This window comes from Ciconia boyciana, chromosome 6, assembly GCF_034638445.1.
Source record: "Ciconia boyciana chromosome 6, ASM3463844v1, whole genome shotgun sequence".
Lineage (NCBI taxonomy): Eukaryota > Metazoa > Chordata > Aves > Ciconiiformes > Ciconiidae > Ciconia > Ciconia boyciana.
Genome location: NC_132939.1, coordinates 20736172 through 20760686, shown reverse-complemented (window position 1 = coordinate 20760686; position 24515 = coordinate 20736172). Strand labels below are relative to the sequence as shown.

Sequence of the window (24515 nt, the reverse complement as noted above, 5' to 3'; positions counted from 1 at the left end):
AAAACTTTCTCAATATATTTACCTGGCTGTGGTAGGTTGCTTGCCTTGCCATTTAAAGATTTATTAAATATTTTTGAATGCACTGTATGATGTGGGTTTGCTTTGCTGGGCCCTATCCAGTTCATCCTCTTCAAGATCCTCTCAGGGTAAACATGCATCAGCATGCAATGAATGGGGCATTGACCTAGAGGTGAAAAATGATGCATTTTGGCCCAGTTCTCACTTCCTCAAGCCAAAATGCCCCAAATGATATTAGTCTCTGTTTCATTGGCACTTCTGGGTAGACCTGGTTTCCGAGAGGAATTAAGCACCATCTTGTGGGAACTGCAGGTGCTTGGCACCTGTGAAAGGATTAGTAAAAAGTTATTCACAAATTTGTAACTTCTCCAATGCAGAGGCATCTCTTGGGGAAATTGAGCCCTGTCTCTTGTGCCTCTGTTTACCAGCTGGTGAAAGAGATGATACTGGCTGTTGTGTATCTGTCTGTTTCAGTTAGATACCAAGGTCTTCCCTGGTTAATCTCCACCTGGGGCACACGGAAACGGACAGTCCTTGGACTCCGGGGAAAGGCAGGGGCTTTCCTTGGTGCAAGCCCAGGGAGCCATGCATCGCTCCTCTGATACTGCCAGCTGGGCTGCGGAGCTGGGATCCCCCGGGACAGGGAAAATGACACACACGGGTTGGGGTTTGTTACTGCAGGTGTCTGATAGGTGCTGCAGGGCTTGGGCTCTTTTTTTTCTTTTTCCAGTCTTTTGACAGCAGTAAAGTGTAGAAAGATACTTTGTTATATGCTATCACAGGACAGGCACAAGTGCTGTAATTAATATTACAGCAAGCAGCTGATAAAGCAAACAGCTTTTTTACCTCTAATGACAGCAAAAACCAAACATCCCCACTCGGTGCCGTTAATCGCTGAAGTTGATCTTTCTTCTGTAAACGGGCGCCGGGCGATGCCTGTGGCTCCGCCGGGGGAGCGGCTGCGAGCAGGGCTGGCTGCGCAAGCCCCAGCCTGCGGGTTTCGTGTCTTTTGGGAGATGCCTGCCGTTCGGGCAGGGGGGTGGGTGTTGCTGCCTGTCCCGAGGGGCGGGAGGAGGCGGCCAGCGGGGGGAGCTGGAGCTGGCCCCGACCGCCTCGCTCCCGGCCCGGCCCGGCCCGGCGCGGCGCGGCCCGGCCGTACGGCGGGTTTTCCCTCGCCCGCCCGCGGCCCCGCTCATTTCCGGGTCGGGGCCGCCTCCAGCGCTAACGGCGGCTCCGCTCACCCGCTCCCACGGGCAGGGCGGCCGCAGGTGCCCGCGCCGCGCCGCTCCCCTCCCCTCCGCTCCCCCTTTGCCGGATCAGGTAAGCGGTGTGAGCGGCTCGCCGGGGCGGGCAGCGCCGGCGGCGGCACTGGCGGCAGCGGGGCGGGCAGGACGGGCGGGCTGAGGGCGCGTTGCCCCTGGGGACGGGTCCCCTCACGGGGGCGGCTGCCCCCCGCCATTTTGTGCGGCCGTTGGCGCCCGGACCGCCGGGCAGGACCCCCTTAGGGGCCCGAGCCGGCGGCGGGGAGCCAGCGAGGACCCGGCAGGCGAGGTGTTGGGGAGCGGCCGCCCCAGTGAAGGGCCTCGGCGGCGCCTTCGCCCTCGCCTCGTCAGCCTCCCCTGTCCCTCCCCTGCGGCTGTAGGGAGAGGAGAGCGGAGGGCTGGGGGGACTCCGTGTGCTGCAGAGGTCCTCGGGTGTGTCCAGAGAAACGTACCTGCCTCGTCCCCAGCTGTTGCTGGTGCCTTGCCGGCAAAGGACGGGTTTGGAGGATCCACGTTCTTGTGCAAAGCCGCCTTCTCTACCATGCTCTGCTCCTGAGGCGTAGCTGTGGCCGTGGCCGTGGGATGGGCAGCGCTGCCCTGGTGGGGTCCGGGCTGGGGAGCTGCCATGCCTTCTACCTGCTCCCCTCCTCTGTTGCTCTGAAGTCTGCAGGCTCCTTTGAGATGAGGTCCAGGGGCTTTGGTCTTGCATGCTGGACCTGAATGGAGATCTTTTATTTTCTCTTTTTTTTTCAGCATCCTCTGTTCAGGGAATGTTCTTTCTTGCCACGATCCAGGTGCAGATGACACCGCACAGTAAAGATGCTGCAGGTCCCTGTGGCAGCTGCACTAGTGCTGCTTCTCCTTCTCTTTGGAAGGAAAAAATACTGGAACTTTCTCTCTCCTAAGACTGCAGCATCTTTCTCTTTAACATCCCGTGCGCATGGGATGCACTTCAGTGAACTTTTGTGTTGAACCTCAGGTCCTTCCTGCAGGACTTCCTGAAAACAGCCATGGGGAAAAGAGGCCAGCCTCAGACACAGGGAGATGGCCACACTCAGGAATATCCTGAGGAGGCAGGATAATGCAAACACAGCTTGCTTGTTTAGACATGATCCATTGAGTCCTTGCTTATTCTGATGGAGATGATGGCTGTTGTGCATCAAGGGTCTCTCAGAAACCCAGTAACTTCTAGCCTTGCCTTACCCAGGTTCAGGAGAAATTGCATCTTATTTTTCATGTTCTAGAGCTATATTTATTTCTGAGGATCATATAAACAGGTATGTACAGATGAATGTTTATACACATCTCCTGAGGACTATGGAAATTGCTTTTCTAGATGAAACAGACAATCAGTCCAGTCTGTCCTTTCACTGGCCAATTCAGGTGGTCCAGAGGAGGTTCTGAGAAACTGCAATGGGCTGGAGTGGAAGAATTCTCTCTTTGCCAGGGCATCCTCCTGCACAGAGACTGATGTGAGGCCTGAGGCGTAAAATTTTAGGATCCTTCGTAAGACGGTATAAAATCTCTCCGAAGCTACCTTGCTGGGCCAACAATGTTGTTCTCATTCTCCAGAGCATCACTGTTCTCTTGGTCTCTCTGCTGTGGCAAGCTAAGCTGGGTAGTATAAACTGTCTGATTGGAAAGTCTGCTTGGCTGTTTTGTCACCATCAAACAGGAAAATTTCTCCCACTACCCCAATTTGATGCATCTAATGAATCAAGATCCTACCATCTACTGATCTGAAGATTGTATTGCAAAGGAGGACGCTATGTGGGCCTGTCTTTAGCAGCACACAGACAGTGCTGGGGGTCTGCTGTTACTCGTGACTTTGCCAGGCAGCTTCAGAGAATAAACTAATGGGATGAGGACAATTGGAAGTGACATAAATCATATAGGCACAGTTCCATGCACAATGTTCTTCATGGTCAGAGAGCTTTGCAGATATTGATCCTTATGTACTACAAACTAGGTTTGGTTTCCATAATATAGCCCACATGTTACTTGCTGTCTAAATCTTTTTGATTTGATAAGGCTGCTCTGGGGACTGAATCCTCCCACCTCTCCTTGCCTGCTTGCAGGAGCTCATCTCGGATTTAAAGATAGTGACAAGAAACTTCAGCTGTAGCAAATGTGTCGTCTTCCACTGAGCAGAGCAGCATCTTCCCTGTTCCTGCCAGATGCCTTTGCTTGCTGTCCACATGAAGTCTGAGGTGGAAATACTTGGTTTACTTTGAACGTCTGAACCTTGAATGATTCATTTTGTTGTGCATTGAAAGAGTAGAATTGCAACAATTAGTAAGGCTTTCTGTCCTTTGCCACTGTGTATCCTTTGAGGTATGGATAGCCCAGCAGGGAGGTGCTGTTGATGTTCTGATTATCCCTCTTCGTGTTTTTCTAGCGGTGTTCTCTTTTCCCCATCCTGTATCCTAAAGCTTTAATTTCTTGGCTGATGCTGAAAAGGATTTCCCTATGCATGGACCTAATTGCACATTTTGCTAAGCAAACCTGACCTCTGCAGCTGTGCAAGGAGCACTGTGCTAGATTCACTAAGTATTACCTGTGTGCTTCTGCTCTGGCAAGGAGCACAATATTCTCTTCTCAGGCCATATGTTCAAAAGGTTTGCCAGCCCTAAGCTTTTAAAAACCATCAGCCAGACATTAAAAAAAAAAAAAAAAAAAGTGCTGTGGGATGACATAAGTGGAGGTTTTTTTGAAAATGATGTTCTTAATTTGCTTTCTCATGCTGATTTCTGATTGTCTTGGAGATTTCTGCATGTCTGTATAAGCTGCCAGGAATGCTTGAATCTCAGTATTTCACTTGACTGCAGGACCTAGGGGCCTCAAGTGGAATAACAAATATTGTGAGCTTTGGGAGAAAGCTATGCCAAACCTCAGGTTAATAGCTGTTGTGGGTTGTGTATAGGTTGTGGTACTGTGAGCTTTCAAATTGAGTCTGGAAGCATGGTGGGCTTTCCCATGCTTCGTTCAAGTAACATGATTGGGAAGTCCTGTGGACTTTTTAACCAAATGTTTTTCTCTTAACCATGTGTCACAGAGCACTAAAGGAGGAAAAAATACTGTCTCGTGCTCTTAGAGACTGTGACTTTAATTGTTGGTTTCTTTTGGAGGAAATGGGGTATGGTACAATGCTTTGGAAGGGTACAGTGCTCTCATCTGGTTGGCATAACTGGAGGAAAATCTGTCAAGTAATAAGCAAAGAGGCTTGTAACATCCCTGCTTTCTATCTAGTGAAGTGTGTGAGTGCAGTTAATTTAGCAGAGATATCATCTGAAGGAGGAGCTGTTGTCCCTGCTTCTGTAGTTTTAATCTCTGTGCTGATGTAACACTTCGTGTCGCTTTTCTGCACCAGTTAATGGCTCCATCTATGTGGAAGGGACTGCCAAGTTTAGAAGGATGTTTGAGGATTACATACACCTGAAAGCCCCACAGGAAAGGTTTCTGTTGTTCTGAGGGTGGCAGGAGACCTCTAAAAATGTAACTGGGAGCCCTGAACCTCCTGACATCTGCTGTGGTGGTCCAGCGCTGTCTGGGCATGCAGCTGGCCCGAGCTTGTGATGCTGGTAAGATCCTGGCAGATGCAAAGATGTCACTGTTCACAGCAGATGATGTATCATGGGCTGAGGCAACCTGCATTTCTGAAGAGGAGATGAGAGTATGAATAAGGGGAGAGCTCTTAAGATCTCTTCTGCAGCTCTTTGGAAGAATTAGCCTTTAGCACATGTGCTGGATGAAGGTTAAAGCAATGCAGTGAAGGCTTGAAAAATGTCAAGTCCAGTTGTTGTAACTGTGCAATCAAGGTAACAGTATCTAGCTGTTTATTGCTTCCTATCTCAAGCTCTTCAAAGGAGTAACAAGCAGGGTATCTGCAGACCTTTGGAGGAGTAGGACTGGTAGCTGTGTGGTGTTAAAAATAAAACTGTGGAATGTCTAAATATGTCATTTAGGCTATGGAAAGCAAACCTTTTGGGGAAAAATCCGGCTATGTCTGGGTACAGCTAGGCGAGTCCAGCCTCTGGAAAAGGAGGGTTAGAAGCAGACCGCAGGCTAGCTGTAAGCCCTTGGCTGGGTGTAGCAGGAGCTTGGGAGAGGTGCAGGTGTGGAGAGGCACATCTAACGCGTAATACAGGAAAACTTGGTGGCCCTCACTGTTATAGTAGCTGAATACCTCTCCATCGCATTCAGCAAAACATCTCTGAGTAAGAGTAGTGCTTTTATCTGCCTCAGTTTCCCCTCTGTAAAATGAACAGGATTAAACCAAGCTCATCTCCAGATGGGAATTTAAGCTGTAGGTGGCCAGTAGCTTGACAGCATGACAGATGGTTGAAGTCTTCTCTCCAGACAAATAGTCTGACTCCCTGTAAAATAAAATTGACTAGCTTATCTATTGGCAAGGACTAGCATGGCTGTACTGTGTCTAGGGAAGGTGAGCTGTATGCCTGTGCTAGCAGCTGAGGTGAAGGTGAGATGTGTAAATATTGCTGAGCCTTATTTTCCCCATAATTCTTGCTTGTGGACCAAATACCCAGTTGTTTGTGGGGTGTGCCAGGCAGGCCAGCAGAGCCATCCCACTCTGGTGTGAATTGCTGCAGGCTGAAGCTCCTGACCTCTGCCCAGCTCCCCTCCTTGGCAGGTGCAGAGCTGCTGAACTTTGCCCAAGAAGGAAGACAAGCGTCATCGTTGCTTGGATAAGATAAAGCGTGACCAAATCCTTGTTACCCTTGGCAGGTGTGGCTAGATGCTGTCTGGGATTTGTGCAGCTCTGAGGAATAGCCAGGCATTGCAGCTGTGGGGAGGGTTGCAAAGCCTCTTTAAAATGTGGAGACTTGATGCTGGAGCCCAAAAGGGAAGGTGGGTGCACCCCCAAGGGATGGTGACAGCAAGGGCCTGAGGGGTGTGAGTGAAGGAACAGCCAGCCAGTAACCCTGTGGGCAGAAAGACTTCTGCTGTGTGTTCCTCTGCCTGTGTCCTGCTGCAGACTCTGGGGTTGATGTCGCTCCATGAGCAGGGCTGTGCAGGTGCCCAGGTGTCTAGCAGGGCTGAGGACCTCTTCAGCAGCAGTGCTGCCAGAGCCTTTCTCTTCACCTATCAGGTTTTTGAAGTTCAAAGGTGTCTGTTGTCCTGAACTGTGCCCTTCTGTCTGAGATCATGGGAACTAGGAAAAGAATTCAGATTTATTGGAAGGAAAAAGGACACACATGGATGCCCCCACAAATGTACACATTTCTTCCATTGCACACTTTGGTCCTGTGCTTTAGAGCTGCCTTCCCTTCTCCTTACTCTCTTTGCCTCTAAAAGGAGTTTGCAAGATCTCTGCTGTACCTTTCCTCCCTCCCAGACGCATAGCCAGACTAGTAATCCTGTGCTCCAATACAGATGCACAATCCCCTCTGATTTAATGCATTTCCTATGGCACAAAGAGCCTTTTGCTTCCCATGCAAATCTCGTTGTTCAGTCAAAGCTGCTAAATGCAAATGGACCACTTGTCGCTGTTCTCTCTGGGAAGAGTGGTATGGGCTTTATGTAAAACATGAAGATAAGACCTCAGGAGCTTGGAAAGCAGAGCAATACGCAGATTTGTGCTGGAGAGAGGTCAGCATGGCTGTAGTTCATTCACAACCTGTTTCCGGTCTTGTGAGGTGGGATACTAGGCAGGGGGATATTTCAGGCTGTCAGTATCAAAGAAATGAGTGTTTATAGAAATGGATTAACAGTTACTAGTTATGGGTGTATGGGGGTTGGTCAGTTATTCTCTCCTCTCTCTCCTTACCACCTCCCTGCTGCATCCAAGTGCAGAATCGGCACGCGTTGCAATTTGGTGACTCAACCCATTCTGACGCCTGGGTCCCTTTCCTCTATTCAGGTTGGGCAAATAACTTTCAGTCTGTAATCATGCTTGAGAGCTCTTGCTATTGCCCTAGATATGGGGACCTCTAATGATGCTTAGATTGGCTTAATCTAATTCGATCTGAAAATCCACTTATCTGAACAATAAATATTCCGTGTGGCGAGTGGTATTCAAGTGTCTTTACTAAATAAAAAACCTTTTTGGCATTGGTAGATGAAGTCTTTTTCTTTTCAACATGTACCACTAAACACACAGCATGTGCAGTATGGTTGAATTAGTATTACTATGGGAACCATAACTTTTTGCATTTCCTGACCTTTATCCATGTAATGCTAAGGATTCATTAATGTGGCTCCGAAATGCTATTTATTTTTTTGTGTTTTGATAAGCTTTTTTATTCTGGTCAGTACTAAGAGAAGCTTTATAAAGGAGCCCAGGAGGAGATTAGAGACAGGACAGGCTGCAAGGTGCAGAAGAGCAGTTTGCTCCCTTTTTTATGTGGTTCTAGCAGCACCCCAGCCGAGACCATGGTTCAGCATTAAGCATCACCTCTGCAGCAGTGGTAAACAAAATGGTGAGTACACTTTCCTGCTTGGAGGCAGGTAACTCACTTGGTCTGGGTTTGTTTGGGTTTATTTGCCTCAGCTACGCAGCTAGAGCCTGCCCCAAAGGATGCATGGTCTGGGGCTGAGGCAAAGCTAAGCCTGTGAGGAGTGGAGAGGTGATTGTCCTGGTCTGAGAGGAGCAGAGCTGCCCTCCAGCAGCACAGAGCCCTCCCAGATGGCTTGGAGAAGCTTGCTGGCTCTGTTAAACCTGTATTAAAGACAAGTGTGATGGTTTGTAGTAGTCTTCATGTACATTTTTTAGTCTGGGGTTTGAAATAACCATCTTAAAATACGTGGGGAAGGACCCGCCTTTACCTTTGCTTTCTGCAGGTCCCATCATCACTGGCTGCTGGGAGGATGGGGTATCTGTAGCTTCTCTGTTTGCAGGTTGATGAGGTCTCCGCTGTTCAGATATCAGCTGGAGTCTTCTCAGTGGGAATTGGTCGAAGAGTGGTTTTTGCTCTCTGTAGAGGCTGGGCTTGCCCACTTGTGACTTGTATGGCAAAGCTTGTTTGCTGGGCAATTATTATCCTTGAGGGCAGACACGAAGAGGCATTTGGGGTGGGGGTCAGCAAAGTGGACAAAACCATACCAGGTGACAAAGAGACAGCCTGCCACGGTCTCAACATGCTCTTTTTTTTTTCTTTTCTTTGTCAGCTTCCAAGAAGTCCTCAGGCCTAACTAGTGGGAGCTGACGTGGCTGAGGGCAACTTCATGCTGCCTGGAGGCCCTAGAGCTGCCGTTGAGTGACAAATCCCCATCAGCGTCTCCAACTGTCAGTGGGTAGGGGTGGCTTTGCTTCCTTTCAGTGGTGCTGTGGGATAGAGGGGTGCTTTGGTCAGTGGCAAGATAGAGGGTGGCATCTCTGGCTGCTTTAGTGAGAAAGTCTTGGGGTGTGCACCCCACCCCTGGGGTGTGTTTTACGGTGCTTTGGAAAGATGCTCCTTGCAGTGTCATCTTGTGCTTTACCTTTCTTTTTTCCTAAGCTCTTTGCACTTCTCTCTGTGAAACAGGTTGCCAGCTACGTAAAAGTGGAATTAAACTTGAGGCAGGATTCACAGTGGTAGTTTCCAGCCCTGCCCTCGTTGAAATCAGATGTGAGCTAGGCAGCAAGCTACCTACAAGCACAGCTAGAGTTTCTCAGGGAAAGTAAGTTCAGCATGAAACGAGGGATCATCTGCTTTCTTACCACTTCTTCCCCTCTTGTCTAAGGCAGCTCAGAAGCAAGCCCTTCTCCTTCACAGCTGTGTGCAAGGCAGGATAACAAGGAATTTACCTTGGGAGCTTAATGGCAGGTTTTCTTGTGCTGCTTTCTGAATCGATGGCTACTAGCCTATGTTGGAACAGGGATGAGATGCGTAGGGAGCATTGCAAACCACACCTCCTAGCTTGGACCTGCTCTGATACTCTATTTACAGTGGCGGTGTTCATTCTCTGCTAGCTTTTTGCTGTGGAATATACTGCCAGTTCCAGGGAAGGGGAGCAATACTGTCCTGCCACTCAAGGTATTTGGGAACACCTGCAGAGAGAGAAAATGAGGTTGTGTAATGGGCTGGAGGGGAGGGAAGAAAGTATCTCTCTCCTGGGCAAGGAATTATTTGAGTAGAAGGAAGTCTGAAGGAGTTTGTGAGTTGCTGTGTCTCAGCAGAGTTTCTCCCTAGGAACTTTCTGTTCTGACTTCCTGCTTTTGCTTTAAAGCAGCAGAGTAGAAACGGGACAGAGACTTGCTGAGTGCAGTCTGCATATCACTGCAGAAAATGGTTGTTATTCCCCTGACAGAAGAGGGAAAACTTATTGATTGGTTTTCAAGAACTGGAGGTGCTTAATTAACAGATGGTTAATGCTTCAGTTTGCATCACCTGATGTCTTTGCAAATGTTGAACAGAAGAAACTTGCTCTCAGTTCTGATGTGGTTCTGCAGGTCGCTTAACTAATTCTAGTAACTCATTGATTTGGGAGACTGCTGATTTAGAGTAATAGCTGCAATGGTTACATTTTCAAAAGCAAAGGGGAAAAAGTACATGCTTAGAATATGTGGGACTGTGATATTTTCTTATGAAATGGATGTCTTGAGCTGGTTAGATTAAAAACTAAGGATTTTCTGCTGCATACTTTGTGAAGACTTAGAAATTTTTCTTTAAAAACATTTGTCAGGAAAGTTTCCACTATCTCGCATAAGCATACCTATGACCCCCTCCCCCCCCTTCTGTAATTCTTCATCAGTGTTGCTGCTGTGGGCTTCTGACTCAGTGACAGCTTTTGTCAAAGAAAGGAATTCCGCCCGCCCCCCCCCCCCCCATGTCACCTTTCCCAGAACAGTCATACAAGTTGAACAAAAGCACCTCTCAGACAGCATCTGCTTCCAAGTTTGCTTCAATTGCTGTTCCTTACGTTGATTGCTCCTTGCACTAGGCTGTGCCTGGTATGCAGGGAACGTGCCCTTCAGTTGCACGTGTTATCCTGCTTTGTGGAGGAGCAGTTCAGGGCTTGTGGTTGCTCAAAACATTATTTGGTTTTCTGTCTTGTAGAAATCTGAGGCTTTTAGTATTTTGTTGTGATTGTCCCCCCTGAATGAGAAAGGGAGAGGATATTTCTGATATCTTGTATGAGATCCTGCAATTCTTGGACATTCAGACCAATCCTCTCTTCTTTAGGGAGAGGGAGCATTGACTCCCTGAATCCAAGACTTCACCTGCAGCCCCCTCAATGGTCTGACAGCCAAGATGTGTCTTTACTCAGGGCATGGGTTTCATCCTTTTCCAGTGCACAGATTACACTGGCTTTTCAGGAAGGGTGTTTTGCATAGCACAGCCAGTGCCTCCTTAGCTCACAGGAAGTGGTGAATCTTTACCTTTATATCCACTGTTAGGGTGGATCCTTAGCTGAGAGGTAACCAAGTGTCACACACCTATACATATGGCCATTTTCATCTCTGTGAGGCAGAGAATGGGTTAACGGTCATCTTGGAAATTGGCTTCACCCAGCTGCCTCAGCTCTGTTTGTTGTTTTAATAGCATTTGCAGAAAGGTCAAACTGTCCATGGGTCCCATACATCGCTCCTGGGCAAAACCAATACATCACCAGCCACAGAGAGGCTTCTCCAGGGACTTGTGGTGCCTAGAAATCCTCTCCATGCTCATTCCTACTTGTTAATCTTTGCAAACTGTTTTTGTCCTTTAAGTGTATCTTGCAGATACACTTAAATAGAATAGCGATTTAAAGCTGATCCTGCTGGTCCCAGAAAGGTTATGGGAGTGAGATCCCTGTGTCAAGTTCTCAAGAGACAGAGGTGAATTTCGTGGGATGAGGAAAAGTTGGTTGAACTTCATGCATCCCCCCTGCAGTTGTAGCCCTCTGGATAAGTTTTCAAGTGCTGCAGAGAACTTGCTGGCTCAGCTGGAGAAGAAATCATTGTCTATTACATGTATTCAGTAAGCAGTGTGAGTGGGTGCTTTACCAAAAAGAAGTTTCTCCTTTGAAAGAGGATTGGGTGGTCTGATGTTCTGGTTTGACATTTTATCTGTGTGTGTTTGTGTGGTGGTGGAGCTATCTGAGGACAACATAAGGCTATGAATTTTTGTTGCTATGAGGTTGATTTCAAGATCAAGGATCTTGATCAACAAAGATAAGACTCTCACCCCACTTCTGTGAACTTACACCTGTGGTCTCCAGGTGAGATGGGATTGTTGTGGGATTTTTAGCCTTTGTGCAAAGAGGGCCCTGAAGCAGCTGAGGAAACCTTGCAGTTTGCCAGGAGGGGCTTGAGCTCAGGATAGTGGGTGGCTGTTGGGGAATTTAATGAAGAAGTGACAGAACAAGATTGGGAGCCAACTAGAGGCAGCAGTCAACACCTTTCTCGTTCAGAATCGCAAGGTTGCGTGGCAGAGAGATCATCCTCCACAAAGCTAACACCAGTTGTTTCCCTCTCTTACAACAGAGGTGAGAACTATTGAAAGGATGCCTAGAGAGGGTGACTGACTCATCCAGTGACTCTGCTGGATGAGTGTGCATAGGTAACAGCAGCCCAGGAGGGTTCCTGCTGAGGTCAGACAAGGTGCGTGGCTGCCATAGAGATTCAGCTTGTTGGAAAGGAAAAAAATTGTTCTGGTATTACATAGACAGCTAGAATCTGAGGACTCAAAGGGAGGTCTGAGTTGTTTGGCACCCAAGTTATGGGTCTGATGGCAGTGATAGATGTGGGAAGAAGCCTGACCCTTGGCTGTTGGAGTCCGGTTCAAAGGACTGTCCTTGGTGAAAATGCAGCAAATGCTGTGGTCCTTTTGGCAGAAGACTCCATGTACTTTTAGGGTGGTTCCTGCTGATGAGAAAGCAGCCTCTATTCATGCTGAGGAACGGCCAGGCTGAACCAGCACTGTGTCTCCAACAGCAGCTAATGGCAGATACTCTCGTCTTCTCAGCATAAATGTGTAACAATACTTTCCTAGTACACTCTTTTGGCTGTTTGTGGCTCAGAAAATTTTCACCAAAACAGATATTTTGTGTAATAGTCCTTTATGGACAAACTCAGGGAAGAAAAAGCCAGCCACTTCTGCAGCCCATGAACGCCTGTGACATCCTCAGCATCCCGTGTCAGCAAGTCCCATGCTTTAATGGTTTGCAGAGAAGTGCTTCCTCCTGTTTGATGTGCAACTGCCACCACGCAGTTTTATCTGAGGCTCCTGGATTCTTTTCTTAAATATGACAGTGACTGGGGACAATTCTTCAGTATCTCTCCCATTTGGGAATTGGTTACACGGGCAGCTCCACAAAAACCAAATTTTTGCATTTGAAGCTTTGTGTATCCATTAGAACCTTTTATCCACTTATTCAACAAATGGCTGTTTCTGCATAATATAGTTTTGCCCTTGAAGTACTTAGAGGACACTGACAGAGTGTGTCTAGCTCTCCACCAGCACAGGACTGAGGGATGCCTCCTTTCAGCGCGAATTTTCTCTGCAGGACACGAGTGTGGTTGCATTCCTGAGGGCAGGGGAAGAGCCTTGTGTACCTGTGGCTCTGCTGCTCTCAGGGTGTGAAAGGAGTCTCCGCAGCAGCTATTCTGCTGACGTGTCCTTGCTGAGCTGCAGCAGCCAAGGTGGTGCTTGTCATGTGTCAAGTGTTCCTGGATGACATCTTAGCTGTTCAATAACTAGTGGCATGAGCCGAGCAGAAGCGCTCTGACTTCTGGTTGTCGTTTCTGGTACAACCTGCTCTGCACGCAAGTGCTCCCTTTGCTAAAGGGGCTGGTAAGGCAGGAGGAAATTGCCAGCAATGTTCAATTAAACAAGCTGAGGAGCTGCCTTGGATTTATGTAGTTTCCTGTAAAGGCTATTTGAAGAGCTTTGAATGCCAGCTTAGATCTGGAGCTTGTCTTCCTTATGGGGTGTTCCTGCCTGCTGCACCAGCCCTTGGAAAAGAGGAGTAGAAGAGAGCAGGGATCTCCTTTGCCTGGGCTCCCAGTGATCAGTGTTCACTTTGAATCAAAAATGATCCAGCGTGTCTGACGTCAAGTGCCAAGTCCTTCGTCTTCTCTCTTCCTTTTCCCGCAGCTAGGCTGGCAAAGAAAGTTTGTTTGCCTCCTGCCTTGCCAGTAGGTATCACCAGCAGAGCAGAGCACTTACTCTGTGGTCGACATGCTTGGTGTTACGCAGGCGTAATCTACCTACTGATTGCTGAACTCAAAGCAGCATCTACCTTCAGCTTCACAACACTGTTAGCAGTGTTCAGCTAACGTGAATAAAGGCTGTATTATCTCTTCACAGCTAAAATATCCTCTCTTTCTCAATTATTTTCTTGAGATGATTGCCTCTGTCCTCTAACAACTGCATATTTGTGGTAGAACATTAACAGCAGTGGCATCAGAGGGAAACTTGATACTGCTCAGAGCCTTCTGTACTCGACTAAGTGAATGATACTCACTTATTTACTTACTGCTGCCTAACCATGTCCTCTGTGGATGAGCAGCATGATCTCCAGCCTATGGAAATACAATGAATTCTTCTTCTTGAAGCCAAAGGGTACAATATTGATGGTTTTTCCATTCCATATAAGATGAATCCTTACGTTGGATTGCAATGTTATGTTCTGTCTCTAAAAAAAAAAAAAATAGTTTCAGGAAACCTGTAAGACTTTATAAAGTGAAGAAATTTGTAAAAATGAGTTGTTTTTAAACTAGCTGTTGCTATTTGTCATGTCTTATTGCAGGTGTGCTCTTTATTTTCTGAAAAATCATCTGTGTGCTAGTTATATTGATAGATCCAATACCATTAGCTCATTATGGAAAAAATGTGGTTTGGATTTTGTTTTTAATTGCTGAGAATTAACTATTGGCCCAAATATCGTTAGAGGAAAAACTGATGCTTTCTCTCTCCACTCCCCAAGCAAAACAACCCAACAAAGCCAAAACCCCGATTAGTAGGAGCGGTTCCAGGGCAAACACGCGCCTTCAATGTTTGCAGTGCCAACGCTGTGACACTGTGCTAGTGTGAGAGAGCTGCAAAGTGTCACTGGCTTGCGATGGGCATAGCTGGGGAATGGCATGTGGGTATGATGGAGGATTTGTGGCGATTTCTGGGGGAAAGAATATTGTTTTGGTATATTGTGGATACCTGTCTGTGTTGAAGACTTATTACATTGATGGTTCTTGGCATGTGTTGGTGCTTTCTGTTGTGTTGTTGAATCGGGAAGCATCAGAATGCAATTTTAAGAAGTTTATTTGTTCACCTCTTGAAATAAAAAAAAGAGAACTGTTACCAATCTCGAGTTGCTTGCAGATAAGAGCATAGAGTCTGCATCAAACAAGTTTCTCCATGGCAAGTTTTTTTGGCAAAGATCAAGGAGTTGGTATGATAAATCATAAAGAAGTGTTCCTCTGTTGAACTTCAGTGAGGGAAACAGTGAATTGCAGCAGAGCACCTTTTTTAAGATTCTATTCAAAATGATGGAGCCCCTTGCAGCTGTCCATGTTTCTGGGATATACCTCTGTATTGTACTGGCATATCCCATGATGAAGTCATCCATTGACATTGCAGCATGGGTTAGCTCAGGGCTATCAAGCTGGGCTAATCTCCTGCTGAGTAAACAACACAAAGGTTCCTGGATTCGTTCCTGTTTCCTTAAAGGGATACAATCAAGTGCAGGCAATTAAAGCAGAGAGAGAGAGAGAGTGAAGCGTAGCTCTACATAGTACACCTGATTTCAGGCTCTCTGCCCAGGGTGTGTATGGGTTTTCTTAGTTTTTTTTAAAGAAAAAGAAACCTTGCAAAACAATTGTTTTTTAAATTTTTCAGTGTATTTTTTTTCCTGCCGTTCCCTTTAGGAAGGGAGAACCCAACAACCACCCAAACAAATTCCAAACAATGGAAACAAATGTCCTAGGGAAGGGAAAGAGCAAAATTAATTTTGAACACAGTACACTAAGAAATAACTCTTTTCTTCATGCTCTCCTCCCAGCCTTTTCAGGCACCACGGCAGAGCCTTTTAAAACAATTTCCACCAAATGGGTGCCCAGTTCCTTTGAGCAGCTTTTGGAAATTCAGCCTGTGTGGAAGCCAGTTTGACATGGGGGTCAGTGTAGTTCCCAGGCAAGACTTCTGCTCTACCTTCACCTTCAGATTTGTATGGCTGTAATTTTGTCAATGCATTTAGAATATGTGCTTTTTGCATGCAACTAGGATAATAATTGTAAATATATGTATTTGATCACTGAATCTCACAGTACTATAAAATCTGGGATATGTAGATGTGACTGTGTCCTACAAGGAGCACTTTCTTAGTAATTATTGGCTTTCAAAACATTGGGAGAGAAAGGGAAGTAGAACAAACAGAGCAAGTGGCTTATGTTTGATATAAAATGGTGTAAGGACTTGTGAAGCTTTTATTGCCCTTTTCTTTTAAAATGTACCTGTTACTCAGCTGCTCCTGAGTGATGCTCCCATTCCATAAGCAAGCAACAAATGCTTTGTACTACTGCATCCTGGCGTGCTTCTGCTGTGCATTTGTAATTTGCTGAAGCAACAGGCTTCTGCTGCAGGGATCCCTTACCCCAGCCCTTCATCTCCTTCTTTTTGTGTCATGTCCTCTTGTGCATGGGATCAAACCTGTCTCATTCAGCGTATGGGTCAAGAGCATGATCAATGCACACTTAAACACCCGCTGAATTCCTTCCCTTAAAGTTGTAAGACTCTTTTTCTGCACCAGGAGTAAAAAGGAAAGGGTGTGTGTTCTTCTGATCTGTTTAAATAAATGGCTTAAATATTTAGCCTTAGTATGGGGTGTTTTTGTTGTTTCTAATAATATTGTCTTAGGCAGAGATACAGGAGGATGTCTTTTGGGAAACTTCCCAGCAAGTATCTAAGCACTGTAGTTTGTGGTACACCTTGGACACCTATTATGTACCTATAATGATTCTTCTTTAATATTCCCTTCTACCACCATGTCACCAAAAAATCAGTGGTACAGGAAAGCAAAAACCTGCTTTCCCTTACAGCTCCACAGGACCCAAACGCTGGACTTGCGCTGTAATCCTGGGTAAGTCACTTAGCCAGTTGTGCTTAGTTTTTCCTCTTTCATTAACTGTTGATTCATTGTCTTGCATTGGGGCAGGACTGCTAGGAATGCTGTGCCTTCAGTGCATGTACAATGCCCTGCGGTGACTGGGGTCATCTGAGGACCAGCTGTGGAAAATTTGGCTGTGCTCCCCACTTTCCTTTCCTCCTTGTCATCAGGCTGTGGAAAAAAAAAAAACAAACCAAAGTTGTCATGTGCACACGGTGGTCATGGTCACATAGATAAGGGCCTGGCTGTTGATAGCATTTTAGCCATGACTTTTCTTTACCTCTTTAACACTGCTTACTGCTACAACAAGAAGCTTTCCAAGACAATAAATTGGAAACCATTACATTGTAACGTCACATTGAAAGTAGTATCTCCCCTTTCCAGGAAAAGCACCTTGGGTCTGTTCTTCTGTTTGTTGAAATTTGCAGTTTCTTCAAGTTCTGTGTTCAAGTTTTTCATTCTTCATCTTTGAGGCTTTGAAACTATTTTGATGCTTGAGTTTCACATGTAATTATCAGTATCCAGGATCTGAGACTTAAAATAAAGTGCCAGCTGTCACAAGCATCAGAATCAAATTGGAGGAGCTGACAATCTATAAGCATAGGCAGGTGATGTGACTTACCCAGGGCCATAGGGCAAGCTGAGTCAGGATTAAAATTCAGGTCTTGTGATTTCCCCAAAGAATGCCATGCCCATGGAATCCAGCTGACTTTCTGGCACAGCTTTGCACAGGACAAACTGCAGTTTATGCCTCAGGTAGTTAAAATATGCTTGTAAGACTGGTCTGAGTTACCGCTGTGTAGAAATGCAAGACCTGGTGTTAGCTGTCTTTACTGGCACTCAAATTTCCTGTTCTGTGCTGTGTCTGAGAAGATCTGTTTGCTTTTCAGGCTCTGGGAAAGTTATCTTGCAGGAGCAGGTAAATTTTTGCTTGCTGGGCCGCAGCACACACCATGGCAGGAGATATCTGGTGTAATCCACAGGTCCTGAAGACTGGCTTTCTCTTGAGCTCTGTATTAGGTAGTTCAGATGTCCAAATGTGGGCATCTGAAGTTCACACTGCCCAAATCTGGACTGTGCAGTATCACAGCTGACCTTAAGCACAGGCAGCCAAACCGCTGGGGTGGGGGAAGAGGGGACTGCAGAAGAATATTACACATTGAGCCCGTTGGTGCCCCCATGTCCCCGGTGCTTCCATCTTCCTGGTAGATCTCCCAGGCCCAGTTTTTGGTCTCTGCCATGGTTCCCAGATATGAAGGTGGCAGGAAGCACTTGCTTGAGCTGAAGCCGGGACTCTCTCTTGTGGAGTGGGTGCTGGTCAAACCGTGTACCCAGAAAACTGGAATAGTCCCATGAAGTTTTGTCAGCACCCACTGATTACAGCAGGCACCCCATTTCTATCAACATATTCATGTGAACAGTTAATGTTTTCATATGGATTCAAAGAGAGGCTGGACAAGTGTCTTGGAAGATGAGGGAGGAACCATGTGGCTCAGGAATTGCCCCAGGCTGAGAGTGGCTAGAGGCTGGCAGATTTCTTCAGGGAAGCCTTCTCTGTGCTTGCTCTGCTGTTACTCTTCCCTCACCAACCATTCATGGCCACCGTTGAGGGCAAGGTGCTGGGCTAGATGAATTCTGCCATGACCCCTTGCAGATGTTCTTATGATGGAAATCAACAGCCCAAGATATAGAGATTGTCCTGACTCCAGGCTAGCTGTGGAATTTAATTCTTAACTGGTGCTGACTCAATGACTACTTTGTCCTGGCAGAAGGGACCTGGAAAATTTAATCCTGTCAGGAAGTTTTGGTAACGATCCCTGGCTTTGTCACTGGAGGTGGCTTGGCTACATCTCACTGGGGGAGCCTGGCAGGTTTGCCTGACCAAAAGCATTAGATGCCCATACCTATCTTCTCTGTCTTCTTTGCTTGTGTCAGGCAAGCATGGCTCTTCCCAAGCTGATCTTTCTGCACCCAAGCCAGCTCTGCTGGCCCCACTTTTGGGTACCAGTCCCCACTTTTAGTACTGTAGTGACCTCAGCCTCTTTCAAAGTTGTCTTTCAGTGATGTTCTGCATCTTGCTGATGAAGCTGCTTCCCTAGTAGTTTGCAGTGATGATCTGTAACTGGGGAAGGTATGATAGCACTTGTTAGGCTGAGATCTGCTTTGTGCCACGTTTATACCATGCAATGTTACAAACAGGGATGGAGATGAAGAGCTTCTCAGTCAAAGACCTCTGGGAGAGAAGTCCATCAGAGCTGCAGTGTATTTTGCTTACTGGGGCGCTGTCTTATTTGCCGCTTTGTTCCTCTACAAGTGCTGTCTTGCCACTGACAGAGCCACATCTGGCTTGAAGCCACTTGAAGCAGCTTGAACAAGAGACTCTGCACTCTGAACATTGTATTAATGGGCTTGGTCTTTTACATGTGAGTGAAATCCTTTCAGACTCTTGTCCATGTCAGGCTCGCAGCTCTTCTAATTAAGAGGCTTTTAGCTCAGCCAAAGTTAGGGAGCTACAGTACAGCTGGGCTTTTGATAAAATGAGGAGATGCTATAGGTAGTGATATAATGGGTCCGATTTCAGCTTGCAAATATGTCTCCAAGAGAGAACAGAACATCCTCCTTCTATAACCTTTTGTTTGCTGCAGCAGAGCTGGGGAGACATTGTTTGTATGGGCTGCTCTGGCTTTCGAAATAGAAATGATGAAGCTGCTAACAAGAAAGTAAGATCTTCTTTACTTCTGGGGACCTCAGTGTCTCTTAGGCAGCTACAGGGATGTTTCAGAAAACATATTTCTTATTTGCACTTTTTCTTATTCTGGCTGTTTTCTGCAATCTTGTCGTGGCTCTTGCTTTGAACTCCCATTTCGTTTCCTCCCCTGCTGCCACCTGCACTCACCGTCTGGTACAGGTGGTGCTTGTGCTGAGACTGTGTTTTTATGGAAGGAAAGGGTCTGGCAAAAAGCTTCAGCAAGGTGGCCTGTAGCAGCCAATAATTATCATTCATCTGTGTGGCTATGTGATTCCTCACTGTAATCACCTGTAAAATCTATGCAGCATAAGATATTTAGGTCTTTTTTTTTTTTTCTTTCAAGGCCAGCTTTGCAACTTTTACTTGAATGTGAAAAGTAAGCTGGGGTTCTTCCTGACCTCTTTACTACTAACATGTACAGACTTACCATCAGAAGCAAGCTGACTGTCCAGCTAATGGATAGAATCAAGCTTTAGTCTCCAAATTTTGCTGTGTTGCCTCCGTAACACACAAAAAAGCTTGGTAAGAGGGTTTGTTCAAAAAAGAGCAAGAGAGAAAGACACCCCCTGCCTTTTCTGCCTCTGCAGTATTCCCCAAAGCTTGTGGCCAGCTCTGTGTCCATTGCTTGCCAGGGATGTCTACTTGACTAGAAACATATAATAGTACCCATTTATAGGTAGTTTTCTGCAGAGTTTCCAATAAGTATCTTCTCAAGTGACTCTAAATGGAGGTGCCCTGAAAACACACTGATTTGAAAGGGGGAGTGAAGTGTTCTGCTTGTTCTTTGAAGCAGAACCACCCTCTGGCTCACGAACCAGCAGTAATAAACGGAGTCAAATAGTGTGGTGCATAATTGCCTTCTCCTTTTGTGTCAGCTTCATATAGTTCTTGCATGTGACATTCTTCCTGGCCATCGTGCTCTTTATCCTCCCATTGTACTAGGAGTGCAAACAGAATTAACTTGTTTGTTATCATGGCATCTGTATGTGGCTTTTAATTTCTTGGAGATTAAAAAAAAACAAACAACCCTCAAGCCCTCTTTGTCTAGTTCTGTTTAAATCTGCTCTCAGCCTGTTGCACAGCTCGCTTCTGCCCTGCGATGCAGATCACAAATCTGCAGAAGGAGAAATCTAAAGCAATCAGTGCAACAAGGCTTAAAAAATGTGGTGGTGTTGCTGAAGAAAAGCTGGAGAGTGTTACATGGCATCAGTAAGTCGGAACGTGGGTTGGGGTAGGGGTGTGTTGTAGGCATCTTTACAATCACAGTACTGTGCTTAAAGGGGTGCTCTCATTACTAGCCTTTTTGTTTTAGGTATTTGTAAGTAATGGGAATTATTTTCTTTGGCCTCTGAAATGTCTCCATAGTTGTGTGGTTTCCTTCCTATGAAGGTGAACGTTTCAGATTAAAATTCTGTTTGGCAGTTTACAAGCACTCAAAACAGAGGCTGGGAGGCAAGGGGGGCAGGAGTGCCCAGCTTATTAATTTTTTCCCAGTGTAGGAATTGTCTGACCTTTCTCTGTGCTGTAATAACATGAACAGAGATGGAGATACTATTTGGGAAATGTTAACAAGAAAATGTCAGAGGTGGAAGGCCAGCCAGGGCACCTGGGCAGCAGAGGGCTGGGAGAGACATTCCTTCTTCCCTTTCCTTTGTCACTTGCACAGATCTTCCTCCTCTCTGCCTTTGTCCTGCTCTGGGTTCTTGTAGTTGTGATGCAGGTTTGGTGTTCAAAGATGGTGCAGAAAAGCAACAGGAGGAGGAAAAGCACATGTTATTACCAGAGGAACCAAGACCAGAGAGAAGCATCCTGGTCAGGGCATCCAGGGAGCTGTTCGAGAGCTGTGAGCTGGCCCTGCTCATGGTGTTCAACCCCCCTGTCTCGGCTAATGTGGGACTATCACCGTGCTCGCATGCAGATTTACCTGCATGCTTTAATATTCCTTTCCTATCCTCTCATCTTTGCTGAAACCTTCCCTTGGCACCTGTCTTTCACCAGCAGAGAACTCTGACTGCCCTGTAGGTCTGAGCCAGAGGAGGAGAGAGGGCAAAAGAGCATTGTTGCTCGGTGCAGGGTCTGGAGCCCATCACAGCGTGGAGGGTTATGGCTGGGTGGTAGGCTTGGTTATGCCCTTGTTGTGTACGGTGTGTACCCCTGACATGAACTCACTGCACACTGTCTGTCTCCCCCCCGCCTCCCCCTCAGTAACAGATATGGATGCTGCATATTGTTCTTTCAAACCAACAAGGCACATAACTAAATGATTTGTGGGGTGGAAGTGGAGGGACATGTTTGACTGGGGTTTCTCTGTTTCCTGCCCCGCAGCTCTTCCATTTGTCCCTGCCCTGGGGGAAAAGACTTTGAGAAGATGGAGAACCAGAGAGGAGCACTCTTGACATACGTCCGCTGGGAAGGAGATGAGGAAGGGGATGAGGAGGATGGGGTGGCTCCTGGTGCTTCTCCTTCCAGCCAAATGAGCGAATTGGAAGATGTGCAGGTGGAGATGCTCAAGAAGGCAAGGGAGCTCTTCCAGCTGTGTGACAAGGACGAGAAGGGTTTTATCACCAAGGTGGACATGCAGGTGAGGGAAAAAAATCCTTCCCCTTTCCTGAGAGGAGCTGTAAAGTAATGGATGGCAGAAGAGGGGAGAATGTGGCATGTCTTTATTTTTGGCAAGCTTGGGTGTGCATGTGGGCTCTGTCTCATTCAGATCTCTGGGAGCCAAGCTCTGCCACAGCCAGCTGCTAGGAACCAAAAATCCCAGGAGGCCCCTGGACCTCCAGGGAATTCCTGGGACAAGTGGGACTGCAATTCCAAAGTTTTAAGGAATGCATAAAATAAAAAAAAAATTGCAACAGTTCCTACAAACATTAAGCATGCAGTGGATGGGAAATCTGGGGGGAAAAAAAAATCTTTGGTTTAATTTAAAAAACCACCACAAAACAACCACCCCCCAAAAAAAACCCCACAGTCAACAATGAAAAAAATCCACCAACCAAAAATCCACCAACAAAAAAAGCTGTATAACTTTTTTGTCTCAATCATAGCTAAAGCCTGATCTCAAAAACTCACTTTAGTCCTGAACTATAACTTTGCTCTAGAATAATGTGTTTTTCTGCTTTCTGTTAAAAACAGTATTTGTTAACAGAACCTCTATAGTTCTTTGTGAGTTTTGTTTTAATGATTTATCAGGAAGGTTACATGCAGATTGTTTTTCTGGTCTCATCTCTCTCTCCATCTATAATTAATGCTTGGCAGGTCCATGCTGATTTAATTATTGACTCACTTTGTTTTGGGTTGGGTGATGCCTAATTTTGTACAGTTACATTAATAAATATTTATTAAGCTTTTATCTAAAGCTGCATGTGTAACAGGCAGTAATGAGGTTTTAGTCTACCCCTCTTGTTATTTGGAAGCTTCTTTGGGTGCCTCTTCGCACTAGGTGCTCTACACATGTATTATGAAGGGAAATCTCTCTGCTCCTTGTCTGTGTTGTGGGAATAGTGATATGGTCCCAACAGGCAAAAGATGACAGAAGAAAGCTAACTCTCTGTTATAGACTGAACGTTTTGTTTATGATCTGCAAGATTTCCTGCAAGAGCTAGGAACTGAATCCAGACACCCACAAGTCTGTCCTCCCTCTCTGGCCAAAAAGATGGAGCTGGTACCTCATATGCCCATAGAGAGCTCTCTTGGGAGCAGCAGTGGTCACTGGAGACTGGCAGTGCCCCGGGGTGGGGGGGCAGCCACCTTTGGGCAGGGCTTGGGTAGGGGTGGAGGGAGGCAGGCAGTGAACTAGAGGCAGCGGTTCTGAAGCAGGGGAGGAAGAGGGCTGAGCTCCCCGCAAACAAAATAACCTGAGGCTCCCTCTCTGCAGTCCTGGTTGAATCATCCAGTAATGGAAAGTGTTGCTGCATCAGTGGATCCAAATGGGCATTTGTGTCATCACTCAGCTGTACTGGCAGGCTGTCACATCCTGGCCAGAATGCAGTGCTGAAAGGGCACATCGCTGTGGGCCAAAGCTGAGGACAGCAACTAGTCACAGGGAAGACTTGAGTCATGTCTTAATTTTGTTCATTCTTTTGTCTCTGCAGCGGCTCCAGAGTGAACTCCCCCTAACCCTTGAACAACTGGATACTGTTTTTGACAGCTTGGAACAGAACAATAACGGATACCTGACACCTGTGGAGTTCAGCATGGGACTAGGTAAGGACTGCACAAAGGCAGAGGAAGGAAAAAGCCCACCTGTGACATGACGTTTTATGTTGATAAGAAAGAAAGTGCAGTGGTTCTGCTGAAGCTGTACCAGCTATGCAGGGCAATGCCCCATGCTTATGTGAGTATCATTGGAGAAGGTGTGTGTGCAATATTGCTGTCCCCCTTCCTGAGGCTTTGTGTTGCCTTCTTCCACAACTGTTACCTGCCTACCTGGTACAGCCAGCTTCTGAACATCTCCTACTGGAGATGGTACATACTGGAGCCTGTATCTGGCCATGTGATTGATCCACAGTCCTTCATCTGGATAAGGACCCTTGCTGGATGAAGGGACAGAAATATGCCTCTTGACAACTGTCCCCAGCTGGTTTATGCAGTGCTGTTCAAGGATATTAGTAGGAGTCCTGTTAGCAGGCTAGCACACTGGCAAATGAGTCAGTTTTCCTCTTGCTGTTGCCTTTTCCAAGCACTAGAGGAATGCTAATTGTATACCAGAGTACAGGATTATACTCTGGACAGAGTCATCCAGCAGCACAAGCAGTGTAAGAGGTGCTCAGGAGGAGGAACGACCATAGCACTAATAACCTTTGCTGTGGTGCTTACTTGCCTTAGCTGGTTGTAAGCTCTCAGAAAATCTGCACCCTGTTACCACCTTCCTTGGACATGTAGGTGTGTTAATGGTGTTAAGTCAAAGCAAGTGAACACAGGTGGTCTAGGGTTTTCAGAAGTGATTGAGGAGGCTCTTGAGTTGCAGTGTCCTGATTGCTCAGATTGTGGTTGCTCGTGGCTTTCTCACAAGTTGGAGAGAGGGGGGTCTTTTTGGTGCTTCAATTTGAATGGCCAGAAACAGCCAGCCCTGAAAGGAGATGCTGTAAAGATTTCCTCAGAATAAACATGGAAAGCTGTGTCTTGGGCCAGCCTGTTCTGGGACTGTGTTAACCCCTTGAGTGCTTGCTGACTATGCCTGTTTCTGCCTTGTGTCCCTGTCTGTGCGGGTGAAGCCTTGTTGGCTGGTTCTGCTACCTTTGCCAGAAACAAGAGTCATCTCGGGAGCGTGGGCTTTCCTGCCCAGCGCTGTGTAGAAGGTGAATGGGTGCCATTTGGGAACCTTGGCATCCACAGTGCCCTCAGTGTTATGACTTGGTTATTCCCAGAGCTTATTGTCTGAGGCATTTGTCCCAGCCATAGCCATAGATGGACATCATGAGGGTACCTGCCTCAGTGCCATTGCTGGCAGAGGTAGG

At 46.7% G+C, this 24515-nt stretch overlaps 1 protein-coding gene across 1 annotated transcript in view; it reads left to right on the top strand.

Annotated features, from left to right (window-relative positions):
- Positions 1-21382: 21382 nt before the first annotated feature.
- The window catches only part of CRACR2B (calcium release activated channel regulator 2B), a 28312-nt gene continuing 25179 nt past the window's right edge, over positions 21383-24515 (top strand). Inside the window, exons 1-2 of the mRNA XM_072865732.1 lie at positions 21383-21637; positions 23151-23262. Coding sequence (XP_072721833.1) covers positions 21425-21637; positions 23151-23262 — 325 coding nt within the window. The 5' untranslated portion in view covers positions 21383-21424. The remainder of the gene's footprint in view (positions 21638-23150; positions 23263-24515) is intronic.